The 20,673-nt window shown below is 46.2% G+C and overlaps 1 protein-coding gene across 6 annotated transcripts in view; it reads right to left on the reverse strand.

Moving 5' to 3' along the window:
* The window catches only part of EBF1 (EBF transcription factor 1), a 269,314-nt gene extending 248,641 nt beyond the window's left edge, over positions 1-20,673 (reverse strand). For all 6 annotated transcript variants that reach the window (XM_071443458.1, XM_071443455.1, XM_071443457.1 and 3 more), the window contains exons 1-6: positions 19,739-20,673; positions 18,270-18,426; positions 17,888-17,951; positions 17,670-17,725; positions 8,613-8,686; positions 1,803-1,871 (exon numbers count right to left, since the gene is read on the reverse strand). In XM_071443458.1, coding sequence (XP_071299559.1) covers positions 1,803-1,871; positions 8,613-8,686; positions 17,670-17,725; positions 17,888-17,951; positions 18,270-18,426; positions 19,739-19,872 — 554 coding nt within the window. In that variant the 5' untranslated portion in view covers positions 19,873-20,673. The remainder of the gene's footprint in view (positions 1-1,802; positions 1,872-8,612; positions 8,687-17,669; positions 17,726-17,887; positions 17,952-18,269; positions 18,427-19,738) is intronic.

The following is a 20,673-nucleotide window of genomic DNA, read 5'->3' on the forward strand; positions in this document are numbered from 1 at the left end:
TATCAACCTCCTGTATCAAAGTCACAATTTAAAACCAAGTGAAGAACTTAAAAGCTTAACCCATTCACAAGCCAAGTGTGATTCAGTGTGGGTGGCGAGGCAGGGTTTGTGTTATCAGCTTTGAATTGTGTTTACCTTGCATTTTAAGAAGAAACTTCAAAATTGGTAACTATTGCATCAATTCACATACAGACTGAGAAATGGATCACTGCTAGGAAGCTAAAGCTGGGGGTTTTTTCCTGTACCTATTTTCCTCATTTTGCAGGAAGCATGTAACAGACAGCATCTCTGGCTTTCAAAATTTAAAATTATCTGCAACTGGCAGTTTTGCATACTAGATAGTTAAACAAAATATTTCTGTAAACCTGCCATTAGCATCTTAACATCTCACTTTCCAGTACAATGAAAAATTCATGTGAATTTTGTAGCTTTCATGTTGCTCAAAATGCCACTCTAACACCATGTTTATAGTGTTCAGCTCTGCAGCATGCTTATAAAACACAGCTCTGTACAGGTTTCACTGGGGGGCTTTCCCCCACACACACTTCCTCTGGTGCTACCTGATGCTCAGAGAAGATGAAAATATGCCTAGTAAAATAGATAGGGATATCTTCTGAGATTTAAACATTCTCAGGATGACTTATTACAGCTAATCAAAACATCTGCTATGAGCATCCAATAAAAGCACTTTCCTACCCAACCCATCCAAGAACTGGGAGCTGGGATGAGCACAAAGCTCTGGACTGCTCTCCAGTGGGCCCCTCAACACATCAAACCCACCTGACCTTCTTTCATAAAATGGATGCTCTGGCATGGAAGATTCTAAGAACTTCATACAGCAAACATAACTCAGGCAGCAATGCAAGGAGAGGCAAATGCTCTGTGCCCTCCTCCCTGTGTGTTTGGGGTCCCTCTGTTCACAGCTCAGAGCAGGGTGTTGCTCTCCCCAGCTTTTGGTGCTTGGTGGCCATTTAACTCCTCTGGAGTAATGCTGCACAATACCCTGGCTATCCCACACGGCTTTGGACAACACATTTGGACAGTAAAAATGTAAAAATGGCTCTTTGGCTACCATTTTGCATAATTGGCAAGCAACAGAAACTACACATGGCCCAGAACAACAGGAATAGATGTATTGTACTAGAATGATTTACTCAGTGATGTCAGATTAGCAATATGGATCTGTTTAAAAACACAATAATTAAGACAGGCAAAAATGAATTAATCAACTGACAATACAGTCAAAATAGTATTCCAACCAAAGAAAATAAGAGGAGGGAAAAAACCTTACATTGCAGATCTATTTTCTTAACTGTTTTTATGCATAAATAAAAGCCTTAAAATGTAGATGGATTGCATCCAACAGAACTACAGTAGCTAAGTGATAATGATTCAAACATTTTTCAAATAAAAGTTAAATATTTATAAGCACCCAACCACATTTCATAAATCACAAACTATTATTATTTTATTCCTGAAGCTTCCCTGGCATAGCATGTGAATTGAGTCACAGAAAGTCAGAAAGAAAAATCTCCTCTTTATGCACATGAATCAGTTACAAGAGCTGGAGCTCTCCACAGAGCAGGGCGCTCCAGTATCCCTCCCTACATTTTCCCACATATGGCCCTTCCAAGGCAATCACAACTGCCAAGCACAACTAATTCTGTATCAAAAAAACCAAAATTTCATCCACATATCCTCCTAATTCTTCCCCATTAGCAACACGGGGCAGGTGTTTCATTATAATGAGGAGAGGGAGGAAGAGGAAAAAAAAAATGGAAGGAAACAATAGCAGTCCTTACCTGTCAATTATCACTGGATCTGATGGAGTCTCATTTCTGTTGCCACAGCTTTTCTTGTCACAACAGCGGCTACAGAGCAAAAGCGAAAGGATTTAGTGCGACCATTACACTGTAAAATCATCATTACGAACATGTTGGGTTCAAATTGCCGGCTCGAGTTACCCTGCCGGCCCTGCCTGCAAATCAGTCAAATGCACTGGGTCACATATGGGTTAATTATGGTGTTTAACTTCTTGCACAGCTGGTTAGCAACGGAAAATATAAAAAGAGAGGGGTTTTGCCCCTTTCACAAATAATAATTCAAGGATTGCCCAAAACAGGGAGAGCTGCCTGTTTGTAGCCTCTTTTCCGCAGGGTTTAACAGTTGTCCCGCAGACGCTGGCACACAAAATAAGGCAGATTTTTCCCTGCTGAGCCTGGTTTTTACATTTGCTTAACGCTTGTGTTACACATCCACAAGATATTCCTGCTTCCACACAATTCCCAGCTACTGGCAAGCCTCCCCCCCAAACTCCAAAAGCACAATTATTCTCCCTCTAAGAAGCACTGGTGTTAATGGGGGAGCTGAAATGCAAGCAGCAGCAGCAGCTTTTTATGCTCGAGCGCGCCTGTTTCCCCAAGTTTTCCGAGCATGTTAATGATCACTAATGCCACGGAGAGCTCTGCTCCAGCGGCTGCTGCCCTGCGTCAGGTCAGATACAAAGCAGGCATGTGAAATATAAGCTCAGTCTCCCAAAGCTCTGCTCCAAGGCTGACCTCGAGGCTGGGATTCTTTTTGAGCTAAGGTGGCTCATTGTTTCCTAAGAGAAGTTAAGTTGGTGGGTTTTGATGATTCCTCGTCAAGGGTTGTTTTCGGTAAGGAGGTATAAATATATTGCTGGTGAGTTTGTAGGTGAGGTACACGTTCCTGCTCCAGGTGGGAATCCCTCCTGGTGCCTCTGGAGCTGTGGCAGGGAGCTGCCCTGCTCTTCCCACCAGCCCATCTAAACCCACAAGGCCAAATCACAGCCACAAAGGTCAGCAAAGCCTTTAGATTTCACCCACCCACTCACCCCAGGGAGGAAACCCCCATCTCACAAGGAAAGATCCTGGTTGCTGATGTCCCTTAACAGAAACTCCCCCACTGAAGTCAAGGCTTCAAGAAATAAAAAAAAAATTAAAAATCAAGAAGCCCCTGACTTTCCCAAATCCATCTTGGTTCCCCAGGACCTGCTGGACAAAGCCTGGGCAGCTGCAGGGCTGCAGGGACTCCATCCCATGATGGCACCAAGTGTCAGGCAGTGAGGACCACCCCAGCTGCTCTCCCTGGCCAGACCTGAGCACATCTCAGGTTCAATAAACATTCTGGCCAGCCTCAACCACACACAACCAAATCTTTGGAAACCACTAAGTTTGTTCCCAGTGGCATCCCGGAGACCTGCACCTCGCCTGTATTTCAGCAGCTGTCAGGAGGGACCACTGCTCACTCTCCCTCTCAGATGAACTATTTTCCTTTCCCCAGAAGGTGGAAGAACATCAGGGCAGGAAGAAGCCCTCAGCAGTGCCATGCTATATAAATAGCCTTGTTGGGAGTATGACAAAGGTTCTCTTGTGTTGCTGAACAATAGAGTGAATAATATACAGTTACCCACCAAGATTAGCAATAAAGCAACTAACCACAGTAAAGATAACAAAAAAGGGGCCTTTTACAAAAACAGCCTGTTTAAACACGGCTTTTAGAAAAATAATAATTTTGTTTTCAAAGAGAGGAAAATACATAATTCTTTTCACCGCAAAAAGCTTCAAGGCAACTATTCAGGGCTGAAACTTTTCACAGTTAACACATGTGCGGTATCTTCATTTCGGTGGAAGTTACATTGTTTGGGATTGCCAAAAAAAACTGCTTAATTTTACAGCACAATACCACAATTGATCCACCAGAAAATGCCAGAGCCTTGGCACCCTGAAAGTATTAAAATTTAGGAAGGAATAAAATATGCTGTAGGTAAATAGTCATGGGGACGTTCAGGGGCTTTTTTGCCTATAAAAGGACTTGTCATTGGAGTGCAGCTAGAATGTGTGGGGTGAGAAAATTTGCCCACAAACAAGGCAATAAAAACTGCTAATCATTTTTAAATGATTAAAATGTAATTAGAAACAGAGTTGGCACAAGTTAAGACAATGCAGTTCTTGTGACTGAAGTGAATCAGGGCTAGTCCTGACATTCTCCCAGCAGACTGGAGGGACAGAAATTGCCACACTTACTCAGGCAAGCAAAGGTTCCCAGGCTCTCAGCATGAGATGGGCAAATACCAGCATCCACACACCACAGGGCTCAGAGGTTGGCACCTTCCTGGGCATTAACCCAGAGGGAGAGGCAGCCACAGAGTCATGGGGACAGGGACACCTCGGTCTCACCTCCTGCCACAAGCATCAGGCACTGCCCAGTGGGGGCAACCCAGCTTTGAGAGCAGGGGAAACACTTCACTGCTCCTCAGGTGGCCCCTTAATTGGGGTACCCTCCCAAAAGTGCCCCCCAATAGTCCCAGGTGATAGTGGAGACCTCACTCCATGACCACAGTCTAAGGGTGATGTGGAAGGGCTGCATGGCTGGCACATCCCACCATCAAGGGGCTCTCTGGCATGAAAGGAGGCCCTGAATGTTCCTCCATGATCTAGAGAATTATATTTTAGAATTTAGTTTGCCTTTTGTGGTTTTTTCCCCTCCCTGCAACAGCAGAATTGGAGGCCTCTTCACTCTAGTCTTTCTATGCAGAGAATTAAAACATCATGCAGATCTTGAGTTTCAGACCTGGTTAAAAGTGCTTTTAATTCAATTTCCCTCAAAAGCTTTGGCTTTTAGTGCCTACTTAGCACTTGGAAATAAGTTCCTAAATATTCAGCACCCTTTCTCCTTTCCCTGAAAGAATTTAAAATTCCCAGGAGCTTCTCCAAACCACTCAGAAACCCTCCAGCTCCCAGCAAGTCTCTGTGCAAGAGCAGGGAGTGCCAGCTCCGTGCAGCCATGAGGACAAGGACTCGTCTTTGCTGCTTTTCCAGGACACCTCTCCCCAGGTGGGGCCAGGAGCCATGGCTCAGACACAATGCCATGTTGGCCCAAAGGAAAAGCCTACAAAAATTGATTTATTTGTGGGGTTTGCTTGTTTTTGAAGCCAGTAGTCCTTTGTAGTAAAGCATCCTCCCAGCATTTCCAGCTCCCGCTGTTGTTGCCATCCTCATGACTCATTCCTGAACCCTTCACCATCCCTATCCTGCTCCTCCCCAGGCCACCACCACCCCCAGCTTTTATTGCTGCCTTTCTCCTCACCCCAACCCTCTGGAGACCTGCTGCTCTCCTGTCTCCTTGCTTCCCATCCTCCTCCTCCTCCTCTTCCCTTCCACATGCCTGAGGATCTCAGCCGGGCCCTCAGGACGAGGCCTGCTCACCCCAGAGCCTCCCTTGCCGTGCCCGGCCTGGCACAATGGCCGGAGCGTTCCCCGTGCAGGAGCCCTGCTTTGTGCATCCCAGGGACAATGAACAATGAGGAATTAGGGGCCCATGGCACCTGGCCAGCACCAAGGAGACTTTGGCTGCCAGCATGGGTGGGAGATGTGGCACAAGGTCCCATAGAGGTGGGATCCCTCCCACCAGTGATGCCATCAGGATCCATGGCATCCCTGCCCCAAACAGGCTCCTCACCCTGCAGCGTGGAGGTGTGGGACCCCCTTGCCAAAACAGCTGTAAGATCTTATTTTACACAGACAAAACCCATATTTTACTCCAACCTCATTCTCAGAAATCACTGAACCATTTTAGCTGAAACTTTCCAAAGAAAGTCAGCCCGAGGCTGACACCCTGCAAAGGATATTTCAGCCAGAACAGTTTAAGTTTGGCAAAGCTGTAAGCCACTGAAGGTTTCATAATGGAAATTGTTGAGGCAATATTAACTATAGATGTCCCTCCCCATGCTGCCTACAATACTAATAAATTCCACTGAGGTTGTGAATTCTCCCCAGCTATTAACATTTTCACCAACAGTGTAGATTTTTATATCTGACAAAACACAATGAAATCCTTTGAAATAAACAGCTACCTGAAGCAAACCTTAGCTTCGCTCTCCTACCACAGCCAGGACTCTCTTACACATTTGAATTCTTTGTCTCCTCCGTGCCGTAGCTGTAGTACACTATAAATACCCAGCTTTGTCACATAAATGCAAAGTTTTATTGTGCAGTTAGCCTTGATAGAAAGCACTGCTGAAAGTTGTTTAGAAATTAAATATCTAAAACAAGCTATTTTGAAATACAGAGCCCTCACTATTTCATGTCTGAAATGAAGAAATTTCATCTTAGGGAGAGCAAGCTGTCTTTCACACCATATGGCTAATGGTAGTGCATAGCAATTAGCTGGGCTGATTAATGGGGAACAGACTCTAATTTTATGCTTATAATTGAGGCTGCATTTGCACCCCTGGTGCAAATTCAGCACATCCCAACTTCCACTTACAACAGGCAAGAAATCAAGAGAAACAGAATGGTGTGGAGAGAGAATTTTTTCCCATTCTAGACCCCTAAAGAGCATCAGATTTGCAATTTAAAAGCGTGTTAGCAGCACAATAGATGACAGATTTGTGCAATAGGGTCAAGCGGCCTGGTAAACAAACAGCACCCTCTTACACACGTATGGGCAGCAAAGGAAATGGGAAATATCTAATATGAGCTGTAAGAATTTTGAATATGTCTCCCCCACCCCATCAGGAACACAACATTTGCCTACAACAGTCAGTTTGGGTTTTTTCTACCCCTCCACCTTATGGCCATGAAACACAAAGCAAGGGCTAGCAGGAAATAAATAGGAGAAGAATAAAGATTCTGAGCCAGTGAATTTTAAGAACAAAGAAAGTGCCAAGTGCTTTAATAAAGGGAATGACTGCGCATCTTTCCACGTTCCCAGAACAGAAATAATTTTGTCTCAGTCAAAGTATATTGAATGGCTATAAATCTGTGATGTGGGCATTTGGCCTTCTGGTTAAAACTCAGCCCACTATATAAAGTTTTCATTTACTTCTTACACTTTATGTTTCTGAAGTATCTGTAAGGAAATTAATTCTTTAAAGTAGTTGATTCTGGCTCAGTGAGTCATTCCTACCAGCAAACCTTGCTGGTTAAGGATCAGGAGGACACATCACCCAGGACTAATGGCAGATTCAGACCCTGACACTACAGGCACTTGAACTTGTCCTTAATTTTACTCATATGCCCAGTGCCACTGTTTTACTGGCCTGTTACAGGAGAAAAGTAAAAGGCACTTGAGTCTTATCAGGTCAGGGGCCTCCTTTAATATTTCCATGAATTGTTCCTAGCTAGGTATCCAGTGTGAAAGTCGTGCTAATTGGGCCAATGAATTTTAGGACAATTACAAGTTGTCAACATGACGGTGATTCCATTTGAAAAGGCAGAAGTGGCCTGGAGTCCTCAGCAAAGCAACAGAGGCTCCCAATGGCAGCAGAGGATCGGGCACCTCTTGGAGCTGCTGGTTGTTCTGGAGCTGCAAACCAATGTTTTTGGTTTCCCAAAAGAAGCAGACAGCAGACAAGAAAAGCAAGACATGAAAACTAAAATCCCCCAAAATCCTGCTGCAAGGAAGAATTCGAGGTGGGGGCTGTGCAGGGTTTCACCCAAGCTGGCAGGGCAAGGAGAGCAACTCCTCTGCCTTCATCATGGGGTGCTACCTCCCAGCAGGGTTTTAGCAGGAGGAGCTGTCAGTGGAGGACAAAACATGCAGATCCCAAGAATTTAAGGGGGAAAAAAAAAAAAATCAACCAACAGAGAAGTTTCCATCTGAGTATTTTGTCAAAGATTCTCCCCTGCCAGGAAACCCTCATCCAAGTTTATTCTTTTAGAAGTGGGTACTAGTTTTTACCCTCAAGTTACTCCTTTTTAGTAAATGTGTTTTGTAAAAGTTACAACGCATGCAATGGCATTTTTACAGTCTTAAAACAACTGATTGTAACAATGAGCTTATGCAAGAACGCCTCGTCTTCCACCAGGGAATTATTTTCTGCCATCGAATAACATGTAACAAATGACTTTTTCAGACATGCAAAAAACACCCACTAACTTTAATGAGACTGAGAGGTCAAGCTCTCTGAGGTGGAGAAGGGGTCTGTGGTAAAAAGGAAGTAGAGGAGGCTTCACCTACTTCAACCAGCCAGAACAGAGAAGGAAGCAGCTGCAGAAGTTTGGGGGAGAAGATATTTGACTGAATTAAAGTCACCAACCCCAGGCGGGGCAAGACAGCACTGGGCAAACCCAAATCTGCATGGGGAAGTTTAAAGAAAATCAAGAAGATGACATCTTTTGCACAGAGAAGTTTCAAGCTGCTCCACTCCAGCCGAGGAGAGACCCCATGTGAGCAGCAACCAGGACATAAGAACCTCCTGACCTCACTCCTTAATGCACATCCAGAAAAAAAAAATACTATTTGGTCATTTTGCCGAGGAGTTTTTGTTGGGAACTGGGGACAGAGACATTTATTGCTACAAGACTATAATAGACTGTTAATTTCGGTGAGGAGACCTTTTGTGGGCTACAGTGTCTAAATGAAAACCAGCAGCATTCTGTTAAGAATAACTCTTTATAAATAATTGAAAACTAGTGTGACAACTGAGACCTTGCTGCTAATTACACACACCGAACTGTGTTATTTTGGGATTGTTTAATGCAAGAAAGATAAATTTAAGTCCAAAAATAGCTGTAGGTTCAACCTAGATTTTGGGAGACAGATTCATCTTCTCATCACTAATTAACTGGAAGAGGGGTATTTCTTACCTGCACATTATTTCATGCGTGAGCAGAACTCGGCACATTTCTGGGTTCTTGTCTTGGCCTTCATATACTATTGCCTAGAAATAAAACACATTTTTAGTTGTACATAAGGCTGAGTTTGGAGAAAATCAAAACATGTCACAATAAGCAAAGGCTCAGCAAGTTGCAAACCACAGCTCAGGCTAAAGAGAGCTGGCATCTCAACCAAACCTGCTCCAAGACCTGCAGTTGTAAAACAACACAAGCTGAGTACAGCTAAATTCCCTCCTCTCTGTTGCACATCTCTCCAGCAGTGTGTAGGATGGGTTTTTTTAGTAGTCAAGACAACCACAATTTTCTTTTCAATTCAGAATAAAATATAAACCTAATAGCATTAAAAAGAAGGGGGGGGGGGGGGGGGGGAAGAGAGAAAGAAAAAAAAAACAGTAAGGCTTGGTATACTTTGGGTCCTATTCATTAAAAAAAAAAAAAAAAAAAAGACAGAAAAGAGAGCTCATGCATTTTTAATTACAAAAGCTGCACAGCCCAGGCATTTTCCTGGTAGCTCCTGAGAAAGAGCCTGGGCCTGATTCTTCCCTTGAACCTCCTGTTCCAGCTCTTTCCAGAGAGCACCTCCGGAGTTACAGGGGTATAAATAAGTGAGGAGAAGGCCCTACCAGAGCAGAGGAGACCAAAACAAACAGAGAATCAACCAGCCTGAGAAATTTGACTCTGAGACAGCACAACAGGGAGAATCCTTTAAGCTAAAACTGTGGAAAGGCAGAGTGTTCACATTTCAAGAGGAGCGTACGTTTGCTCCCACCAAAAGCACCAGCAGCGAGGGATCGGCGTTACCCACGAGCTGGGTCAGTGCTCACAGCCCCTGTGGGACAGGATTTCCAGCTCAGCCCCACAGAGTCATGTTTTCCAGCCAGCCCTGCTCCCAGGCACCAGCCCCCAGCAGCAAAACAGGAGTGGAGTTTCCCTTGCAACAGCATCTTTTGCTGGCACTGAGGTTTCTAAATCTTTTTGGGTGGCACCCCAGAGCTGGGATGAGAGCCCCAGGCTTGGAGGGATGACCACCCCTGCAGCTGAGCATCAGCACTGCCCTTGAGCTTGGTGTGACCTTTTCAGCCTCTAAAGCACAAAATTTAAAGCGAGAAACTGGGGGAAAAAAACTCAGCAGGTAAAATGACATCTGAGATGGGTCTTCCTAGAGCTAATGATAAAATATAGACTGAAATTTAAGAAGCGTGCTCTATAGATGAAACACATTTTAAAGAATGAGATCAATTTGAAATAGAAGCATAGAAAATAGTGACAGAAAAGTAAGTTACCTTAATATAGAACAAACTGCTTTTCTAGTCCTTACAAATGTAACCCACAAAGGGTAAGAGGTGTGGTACTTCCAGAAGGGGCACAAATCTCAAGACACACAAATCTGAAGAAGCACGCACTGACCCTTACACAATTTAAATGGCAACATGCAATATTAATATCATGCATTATAAAATTCCTTAATAATTCCATAAATAATATCAGGAATGGGCCTCTGTTACCTTTGGTAGTTTTGATTTTTTTAACTTCAGTTTTGCTACAAGACATCCACAAAAACCTGGGAGCCTCTGGGCTGGGCTTTTATAGCTGATAAAACAGAGGCTGCCACTAATGGGCCCAGAGCCTCACCTGGCTTCTGCCCCCTCTTTTCCACCAGTGAGGGACAACAGCTGTGAACCCAGCACTGGGAAAACAGGGATGCACAGAAAGTGCCCCCAGCACAGACACCACCAACCCTCTGACCCCAGGTGGAACCTCCACCTTGAGCTATTTGCACATCAGCGCCCAAGAGAGATACAAAAGGTTTGCAAGAAGCCTTGGAAAATGGAATTACATGGATTATAGCAGGAGGTGGACAAATTCAGAAGAGCTTCATTCCCAGCATTAATGGGGAAGATGGGGAGAAGCTTCCTCCAGGCAAAGCCAGAGAACTGAAGTAACTGGCTGACACCTGGTGGGGTCAGTCAGCGGGGACATTGCAAAGACTCCAGAAAACCCCAGATCAGGTTCCACCTGGCAGTGGGACAGGCCAGGCAAGGAGGAAGCTCATGGCACTTCTTGGACTTCATCAACAGTTAAAAAAAAATCTCCCTCTGAGAATGCAGAGCAGGAGGAAAAAGAGCAGATCTACTTCTGAGGCCTCTAGTGGGGACAAACACCACCAGCCCTCCTGTCACCTCCAGACAATCACAACATGACATGGGAGGAGAGGGCTGCTGGACTCAGCTCGTTCTTCTCATACTTCCAAATATTACAATAAATTTACCTAGGATGGGTTAGCTTGTTGCCAGTGGAGCCCATGAAGTGACAAACCAGAACGCAAAATTTACTTTCTTTTTTCCCCCTGCCCTCTCTCCTCCTCTCCCCTTCCTGCTGCTGTGCTTACTTAACCTCCAGGTAGCTGCTTAAATAACTCAACTAAATAGCAATAATGAACGGGCAGAGTCAACACTGTGGTACATAATCACCTTGTCTGTTGTGTTTAGCATCAGTGATCCCTTCTTTGCGTGCATGACATTCTTCTGCCTCCCTCCACGTTAAGGATTTGCTTCTCACTTTATTTGCATTCAATTATCGAAGTTGCACCCGTGCACACTTTGTTTTCTCCGCGTCAAACGCGGCTCCTCTTGCCTACCCTATTCCTGCAGGAATTCCCAGGAAATTCTGGGGAGCGGGAGGACGCGCTGGGGGCTGAAATGACTGCTCATTTCTGAGCAGCTCATCCCCATCTCCCCACTCCTGTGTCCCCCATTTACTTGTGTGAAGCACCAACTGTTTGCCCCCATGAATGGCTGCCCGAGAGCCCTGCAGATACTCGACCGCCTCGCAAACCGTGCCGCTCTGAAGCATTAATTCTACAATTAGTTTCAAAAAGGAAACAGGAACTGCTAAAGTTTCAGATCGTTAGAGCTGCCAGAAGTATTTTTACAGGAAGGGTCTACTACGTTACTGTTGTGAAAATGTTTAACTCTCGGATTTGAGAAGCTGCTCTTTTTAACAAAAATATCTTGATTTTTTTTAATAAATTAAGCGGTTTTTAAGTTCAGGTTTTGAAACAGGGAGATTGCGTCAGGGTTCCCCATTGCACTAACGTCGTCGTGATTTTGTCAAATAGGGATCACATTAATGAGAGACAAAGTGAAAGTTACAGTGCATAAACTTAGACCACAGCAGAGCTAAAAATAAGCCTGCAGATACACATCAGAGTTGCACAACAAAACACCGGCAAAGGAAATGCAAAATTATAGACTTTGGGTTTTTTTCTTTTTGTTTACTTCATGTCGTTTTAACTCGGTGGTAATTCGCAAGCGCTTGAAAATAGCGTTTCTTCTCCTGAACAACTTAAACATTCCCCCACAAAATTTATCTTCCATTTTGCCAGCTGTTACTCACCCAAGTAACCTTCCTGCAAGAAGTCCCAGTGAGTAACAGTCACTCATGCACAAACGGACCTCAAAATCCGGCCCCGAAAAATTTGTGTCAAAAATATGAGACTTCCTTACTTCTATTTAAATAAAGCTGCATAAAAAGTTAAATCAAATTCAATTCACTGCTTAACAGCAAATAAAAGTTACTGCATTGAGCGCATCACAGTCAAATACGTCCAAAAATGCACCTAAACTTTTCAGTGGCAGACTTCAGTATTAAAAAAAAAAAAATAAGAAATAAAAAATAAAAAGGAATGGGGGCAATATACAAGTCAAGGCTACAGTTCTCATTTAATCTACTTTTTCCCCAGTAGATGCAGTATGATAAAGCAATAAAATAATCTACAAACAAGCCGGAAAAATACAGAGACTGATTTTGTTCTTAACCATTCCTGAATAAATCCAGATTTATGCTGGTACAAGTGAGGGCAGAATCGTCTCGTGGTGTCAGTTTGCCAGTCAAGCAATCCTGCTTTCAGAACTGGACGAAAAACAATCTTGAAGAAATGAGATCATGGTCATTATATTACTCAGTTATGTCATGGCCTTGATTTTAAAAGAGTAAGAGAAGGAGAGAAATCACCAATGTGCATCTAAATCCACTTGCTTTCAGATTCCATCTGCCTCACAAAACAAAGTATCTCCCTTACCGAAATAAAAGAGAAGGGAAAACTCATTAAAATTAGGGTCTTTTCCAAAACAGAACTAAAATGATTTGGAATGACGTTTACTGCTGTACACACAGGGAGAAAATAAAATCCTGGCCCCACCGAATTCAATAGGCGCTTTGCAATTGACTTCAGATGGGCCAGAATTTCACTCAGAGAGGATTAGGCTTGTATCCACTGTATATCTACAGAGAAAATACTGTGAATTACATTTATTTGGCTTTGAATCCTTAACCCTCAATTACCCGAGGTTTTACCCCTTCCCCAGGCAAAACCTCGACCCATCCCAGGGAGGTTTATCCCGGACAAGCAGCGCGGAGCTGGTCCCGGGGCGAGGACAGGGAGTTCTTGCTCTGCCTCTCCACACACAATTCAGAAGCATCTAATTATTTTATCCAGTCTCCCTCTGCCTTTGATTCACAGCCTGCTTATCGACGTATTCACACAAATTAAATAAATTTATCTCTCCTAATATGTTCATTTTTAATGGTTTTCAAACATTCACATGGAAACAGCTCTAGCGTAAATATCCCAGAACAAATGGCTGTATATTATACAGGAGGGAGCAGTTGGGCTGCCAGACTGGGAATGCACCAGGCCATCTGGCTCAGGCAGTCTCTCCAAAATCCTCAGCTTTGTTTTCACCCTCAGACTCCAAACAACACATTTTCCACTGTGATGAGTTTACATTTTCCCAAACACAGGTCCTGATCATGCATGCAAATTCCAAACTTCTCCATTCCTCTCTGTACAAGAAAATTAAAATCACCTGCGCTTCTGACATCTCACCAAAGGCACAAGAAAGCTGCTAAAATCTGGTGCAATGTAAACTTTCCCCGTCACAGGGGTTAGGTTTTGTTTTATGTTTGTGTGAAATTTCTCTGAGTCTGCTGAACTTATTGATAACATTTTTTTTTCCCATGCCTGTAGCTGCCAGAGAAGGGCCATGCCATGCACAGAATAGAGCTGATCAAATATCTGCAGACATCAGAGAATGACAGACAAGTCAACAGAAAAACCATTTGCATCCAGAGTTATAGCTCTGAAAAAAAAAATCCAAATATAAACAGGGTTTAAGTCTGAAGAAAGGATTTTTGACTCATGAGTTCTCTCAGCAATAGACAATAGCCATCGAGCAAAACTTATGATTCTTAAGATGCCTGAGCCATATTAGCATCCATTATATCTTATGGATGAGAATAACTGAAGGAAAAATGGGTGGGGAACAAGTATTTCAGATTTATTTCCTCCATCTTTCCTAATAGTGAAATACCTCAACTTTATGAAAATACAGCCGAAGAAATAGAAGGCATCTCTTCTCCACAAACATATTAAAATCCCTTGAGTTGCCTAAAAACTCCAGTTTTATTAGAGCAGACATATTTCACGTTTTGCAGGCAATTTTGAAATGCATCATTGTTAGAGGCAGATCTTCTGCGGGAGGAGCCGCTGCCTTACAGAAAGCAACAGCTATAAAGTTTGGGGTCCTACAGGGGTTTGAGCGCATTAGGAATGTGATCCTGACATAAAATGAGGTGCCAATATAACATAAAAGAAAATTTAATTAAGCCAGTATTGACACCGAATGTTGTTGCCTGAACTGGAAGGAACTTCTCTGCCACAGGAATGATTTGTGTGTAACATTTACAATTTTTAAGTGACGGGGACACATTTCAGAAACTTAGCGAGACCCCGAAAGCCACGTAATTCCCATTTCACCCAGCGCTTCTCGGGGGCCACCAACAAAGCACAGTTCCCCAAACACACCCCAAAATGAGGCACTCTGAGACCAATCCTGGCTGGGTTTCCCATTTGGAAGTCCCACAGCCCCGTTTCCCAAGGAATGCCCGTGCAGCCCAAGCTCCTGCTCGGGGCAGCGTGTGCACAGCTCATCCCACAGCCAGCTCTGCCCTGGGATGCAGCTCCCAACACAGCTCTTGGCTGCCTCAGAAGTGCCACTCTCCAGCCCCACTTCCCATCCTGCTCCACAGCTGACAGAGAAACACACACGCACCAGGACACGGAGATCCCTCTGTTCCACCCAGGACACAACTCTTGCTATGAGTTTCTTAGCTGGGCACAGCCACACAAACAAATCCCTGACTTAGGCAGAGCAGGAACACTCAGGAGCAGGAACATCTCCTCTTTGGTACATACACAGCCCCCAGCATAGCCAAGCCCTGCCTACCTACTGCTATAACACATGCTGCTAATGGGACATTCACATTAAATCTCTGAGCAGCAATCCTATGCACAGAAATCCAAGTCTGAACTGCAGAAGGGCTTTTATTTTATCTTACCTAACTTAATAATCTGCAACCGTACAAAACCTCGCAATTTGTAACTGTGACACAAAGAGAATATATTTAAATCTGATGTGTCCGTATTAAAAAATAATAACAAAAAATTAATATTTAAAAAAAAGCCACAGATACTTTCCTGTATGATCTGGGGAACCTAACTCATTCAAGCTTTGCTTCTGTGGGATTTTTAATTTGCCACCAGAAACCTCAGAGTAGCTGTAATTTCAGTCTGGGAATTCACAATTATCGAGTGTGTGAATGTGCGTGTGTGAGGACTGAGCAGATACTTGCCAGCTGAAACGTGTATGCTTCTGCAACAGTTTCATTTAAAAGTAATCATTTCATTATCCAATTTGTTCTGAGCGTCATGCATTAAAATACTACACCTTCAAGTAGACTGACAATATATATTTAACTTTCATTAAAAATTAAAGAATTTTCAGACAGTCTTTGCAATATTTAATTACAGTTTGATGATTTGAAAGTTACTTGAGAATCTTCTATATAATTCACTGTCATAAAATATAAATGATATATTCAACATTTGGGTGAGCTTCTGTCATGTGTTGTACTTCACTTCCTAATAAGCATTCAGTAACCGACGCGATCCCAACTCTGAAATAATTTCACTTTTGAAAAGAAAGAATTAAAAAAGGACAAGAAGGAGAATTTAGCGTCTGGCCCCCAAAAAAATTCAGAGCGGCACATGCCACAGTTTTGACATGACAATGCCCTATTTTTCATAAGCAATTATAGCCATGCCTAAAGAAACTACAGATATGAAATTAATATGTAAGCAAACATGTTTGCATCTAAAACAGCCTTTTGCTCCCCGTTTTCTAATCTAAGCTCAGAGAGCTTTTGTTCTAAAAGCCTCGCTTCTCAACCCCACTGCACTTTTCCCAAAATCTGTAATTTGCCCTAACTTTCTTTTTCTAAGACTTCCTGAAATCAGACAGATTTTTTTTTTCTCCTGCTTCTTCATTGTGAACGTGCTTTAAAGCTACACGGTAGGTCTTACAAATAAACTGTATCTCGGGGTTTTCTTTTTCCCCTTTCTCTCCAAAGACCCTCTGATGACTTGATAATAATGAGAGACCAAGAGGTCAAACAGTGCCTTAGGATGAACTCTTCATATGCAAGATGCCTTTGTTAAGAAAATTATTTTGAATCCACTGCTCTCCATGAGTTCAGGGCTCTGTTTTCAACAGGATTATGACCAGAGGCTTCTGCATTTCCGTAACGATAGGAAAGCTATTTAAAGATAATATTTATTGATAGTCTCTCTCACACAATCTACACTGAAATACACAAACTCCAAAAGGACTAAAAAGAGTTCATATCTCAGGAAGATTTTGTTACTTTTAACACAAACTAACCAATTTGTGCCTGAAAACCAGGGAATGACAGCAAACGCTTTCCAGGATTTTTTAAGAAGAAGGGTATGTGGCTGCTGGTTTAATTCCTACAAGGAACGGGCTCCGTTTGGAAGTGTACAGTATAACAGAGTTCAGATGCATAGTGGATTGTCTAGTAAAATTCACCCAAGTTCCCTTTTTCTTTTTTTTTCTTTTTTTTTTTCTGTTGAAAGACAGTCTTCAATAGCAGGAAAAGATGTTTTGGGACCATCAAAGAGAGTTTTGTAAAACAAACTCAGCCCTTAGTGCTTTATGTTTTGCTGCAGAAAAGAAACCCAAATACAAGCCAAGAGTTTTGTCCTTACAGACAACATACAAGGACTGACGTTTCCTAGCGGTACAAAAAAAAAAAAAAAACCCTAATGTTTTTCTTAAATAAAATTTAAGAATTTTCTTTAACAAGTAAAACAGATTAGGAGGGGAAGAAACATATTTTAAGAATTAAAACGCTCAAAAGCGATCCCAACTATTTCAAGAAACATATTCTAAGAGAAAAATATTCTGACAGGAGCAGAAAAAAAACAGAGCAACAATTAAAAAAGGGAAAGAAAAAAAAAAAGAAAGGAGAGAGAGAATCGATTCGCTCAGATAGTCCCTTTGTAAAAATACTGGTTTTAAACAGAAAAGTATTTTTTACAGGTAAGCACGCACGTTATTACTCTGTTTGGGAGGCTAAAGAACAGGCTTAAAATGAGGATTAATCCACTGACAAGCCCTGCTGCCCTCCCCGAGCCCGACACCGAGCTCGCCGCTGCCCGCGCCGCGATTCTGGGGTTTATTCCGACACGCGAATGTGTCGCGATACAACCGCTCCTCCTGCGGCCGGCGGAAGCGCCGGGAGCGGCCGGACCGACAGAGCCCCGCGCCGGGCAGCGCCTGTGCTGGCGGCGCTGGGGGCCGCCGGAGGCCGGAGGTTAATTCTTATTAATTAAGCGGCAAAACCATCCGCAGCCCTGACTGGGGCCGTGGAGGGTCGCCTGTATTTTTCCCCCGCAGCCCGGCAGCAGGCAGGGTCCCGCGGGGAGCCGCTGGCCGCCCCGCAGCCCGGTGGTCGCCCGGAGCGGAGCGCGGCCGTGCCCGTGGGAGGCGGAGGCTCCGTCCCGTCCCCGCCGGGCAGAGCGGCCCCGCCGCGGGGGCGGGTTTGGCTCCCGGGGCCGCCCCGACGGCTGCCACCCCCCCCGCTCGGCGGCCGCCCCGCAGCACCCACCTGCTTGGTCATGGAGTCGATGAGTCGCACGTAGAAATCCTGCTCGGTCCTGATCCCTGAAACAAGGCACAGCCGTGAGCAGCGCGCCGGGGCTCGCCCGAGGGCTCGGGCCTGCCGGGGCCGCCCGTGTCCCGGCAGCGAGCGCTGGGAGCGGAGGGGAACCGGGGGAACCCGGGCGCTGCTGGGTTCCGCACAACGGGGGGACTCGCAGCCCTTACCATTGCTGTAGAGCAGCTGCAGGCGGTAGTGGATCCCGTTGTTGGTCTTTTCGCTGTTGGCTTCCTGAAGTCAAAGACGACACGGGAGGCCGGAGGGAAAAAGAAAACAGTATCAATGGAGCTTCTCCATCACTCGCACGCCGGGTGTCCCCGGGGTTGGATGGGGCAGCTCTCAGCCCTCTGTCCTGCCCCGGGCACAGCGAGGGAACGGGGGACATCCCCTCCTCGTCTGCCCTCCGGGACAGGGAAAGACTGAGGCGCCAGGGAGGATGCCGTGGCTCCCGGGACGAGCCGGTGTCGCGGCCCCGAGGGAGCGGAGCGGGGAGGGCCCCGGAGAGGCGGCCGAGCCCCCACGGGGCACCAAGGTACTCAGGGTACTCACCTTCTCCTTCTCCACGAAGCCCACGAAGGCGGTGCGCTCGATCTCCACGGGCTGCCCCTGCCGGTCGTACAGAGCCAGGACGAAGTGGAAAAAGTTGGACTTCCTCAGGTTGGAAGGCGGCTGCTTCTCGAAGTGAGCCCGGGCCAGACCCACTCCGCTGGGACCAGAAACACGCGGGTTAGCGGCAGCTCCGACGCCGCGGCCTCACGCACCCCCCAGCCGCCTCCCGGGCCCGTGCCTTCCCCCGCCGGGACCGGCTGGGCCCCCCCGGGGCAGAGCATCCCTCCCTCCCCCGAGCCGCCCCGGGGCTTTTCCCTCCGGCCATGGAGAAATACTCCAGCTCCGAACCCCGCGGAGCCCCGAGCCCATCCCGTCCTGCGGCCGGCCCGAAGCCCCCAGGAGCACCCCCAGGCCGGCCCCGGTACCCACCAGCCCTCCCCGGGGGCCGTGCCCGCTCGCAGCCGGCCCTGCATGGCGGGGGAGCCGCGCTCAGAGCCGCCGGCGCGTTGCCCCGCGGAGCAGCATCGGTCCTGCCACTTCTCAAACTCGGCTCGGAGCTGTCACACCAGCGCCCATGTGCCTTATCTTGCGAGCCTTTCCTCCCGCGCCGGAGCGGTGGGTAAACACCGAGCCCGGGAGACAACTTCAAATATTTCAGGGTTGTCCCTGCAGAAACTTTCCCTTCCTTAGAGGGCTCCAAAGGGGGGGTGCGGGGCGAGGTGGGAGACACTGGGAGATGTCAACATTAAACTGATGCCGGATGATGCCGGCTCCAGGGCTCAAGCTGCGAATCCAGCATCAGGCTTTGGTTCGTGTTTGGGTTTGTTTTTTTTTTCGTGGGGAAGAGGATGGGAAGAAGGAGAAATAATAGAGAAAACGAGGATGGGCGCAGCTTCGCCGAACCCATCATATATTTGGAGGGATTTCTTTTTAAAAATCTGAGATAAGTGGCAGTGGTTTTACAAAGGGACTTCAAATTAAATTTCTCCTGGAGTACGCTTTGTAAACTCCCTACTTATCGGAGGAGAAGAAGAGGAGCTGCTGATTCTGACGGGAATAAGAAAGCGAGGTAGAGAAATATATTTTGGATACATCCGTGCACAACTCTCTGTTTTCCGGAGAAGGAAAGTGTCATTTGAAGATCTTAAGACTAAAGCAGCAGCAAACACAGTTTTGAAAACTCCTTCCTCCGAGCGAACACAAGGAGCCAGAGAGATGAAACCTACCTATCCGTACCTAGCGAAACTCGCCACTTCCTTTATTGTTGTTATCATTATTTAATAAAAAGTCATTCCTACGGGACAATAGGGATAAATATTTAACTGGCGACATCTACGCGAAACTCACTGCTGGGAGCAGCGCTCCAGAGCCGGGTTTTTGTTGGCGCGGGGGGAAAGGCGCTGCGGGCGGGGAGCGCCCCGGGGCGCGGAGCGGGGCGCGGGCGCGGAGCGGGCGCGGAGCCTGCCTACCTCTGAGCGGCCGTGCTGGCGTCCAGGACGCCGGCTCCCTGCATCCACGTCCGCACCGCGTTCATCCCCGCGCCGAGGGGCTCTTCCTTCATGCTGCTCCCACTCCGCTGGATGCTTTCCTGAATCCCAAACATGAATCAGAAACAACAGCGCAAATCTTCCTCCTTTATTCAAAATTTTTAAAAAGTGATAAAATCGCCAGGCGGACTGTTATATGTGGGGGTTTTTTTCTTTCTTTCTCTCTTTTTTTCCTCTCTCTGCAGCTGATCGCTGGAATCAAAGCAAGTCGGAGAAAGCAAACACAGGCACGCACATAAAAAAAAAAAAAAATCCAGAGGCAATCAGAGCCCGGTTTTGTTGCTGCTGTTTGCTGCGTGTGCAGTTTGTTTGGGTGCTTGGAGGGGCTGGCGGGGTGCTGGGGGCTGGTTGCAGCGCTCGCAAGCCGGAGGAGTACTTGAAGTCCCTTTTGTATGAAGACACCCCTCGGATGGCAGCAGGCAAAAAAAAAAAAAAATCTCAGATGGCAGTTTAAGAAACAATAGGACGAACGGGAGCTGCGGCAGGCTCTGCTACATCAAGTGTCATTTTCCAGTGACAAGAGAGGCAAGTCCCCCCCCTTCTCCCCTCTCTCTTTTCTTTCTTTCTTTTCTCCCTCTTTCTTCTCTCCTCTCCCAGCCGAAGCGCTCTCCGCTCCTCTCCTCTCTCCTCCCTCCTCCAGCCGCGCAGGAAGCGAGTTGCCGGAGCCGGGCGCACGCCGGGAAGGGAGCGAGAGGGGCGCACCCGCGGCGGCGGCGCGGACGGACGGCCGGAGGGAGACCCTGGGGCTCCCCGTGCCCCCTCCCTCTCCCGCAGCGCCGGGCGGACTCGCCGTCTCTCCCTATGGGAGCCACTTTGACTGTCCCCGCCGCCGAACACGAGCCCCGCAGCCCCGGCGG

Source organism: Agelaius tricolor, unplaced genomic scaffold (genome assembly GCF_023055355.1).
Source record: "Agelaius tricolor isolate 1412-34295 unplaced genomic scaffold, bAgeTri1.0.p SCAF_18, whole genome shotgun sequence".
NCBI classification, from domain to species: Eukaryota; Metazoa; Chordata; class Aves; order Passeriformes; family Icteridae; genus Agelaius; species Agelaius tricolor.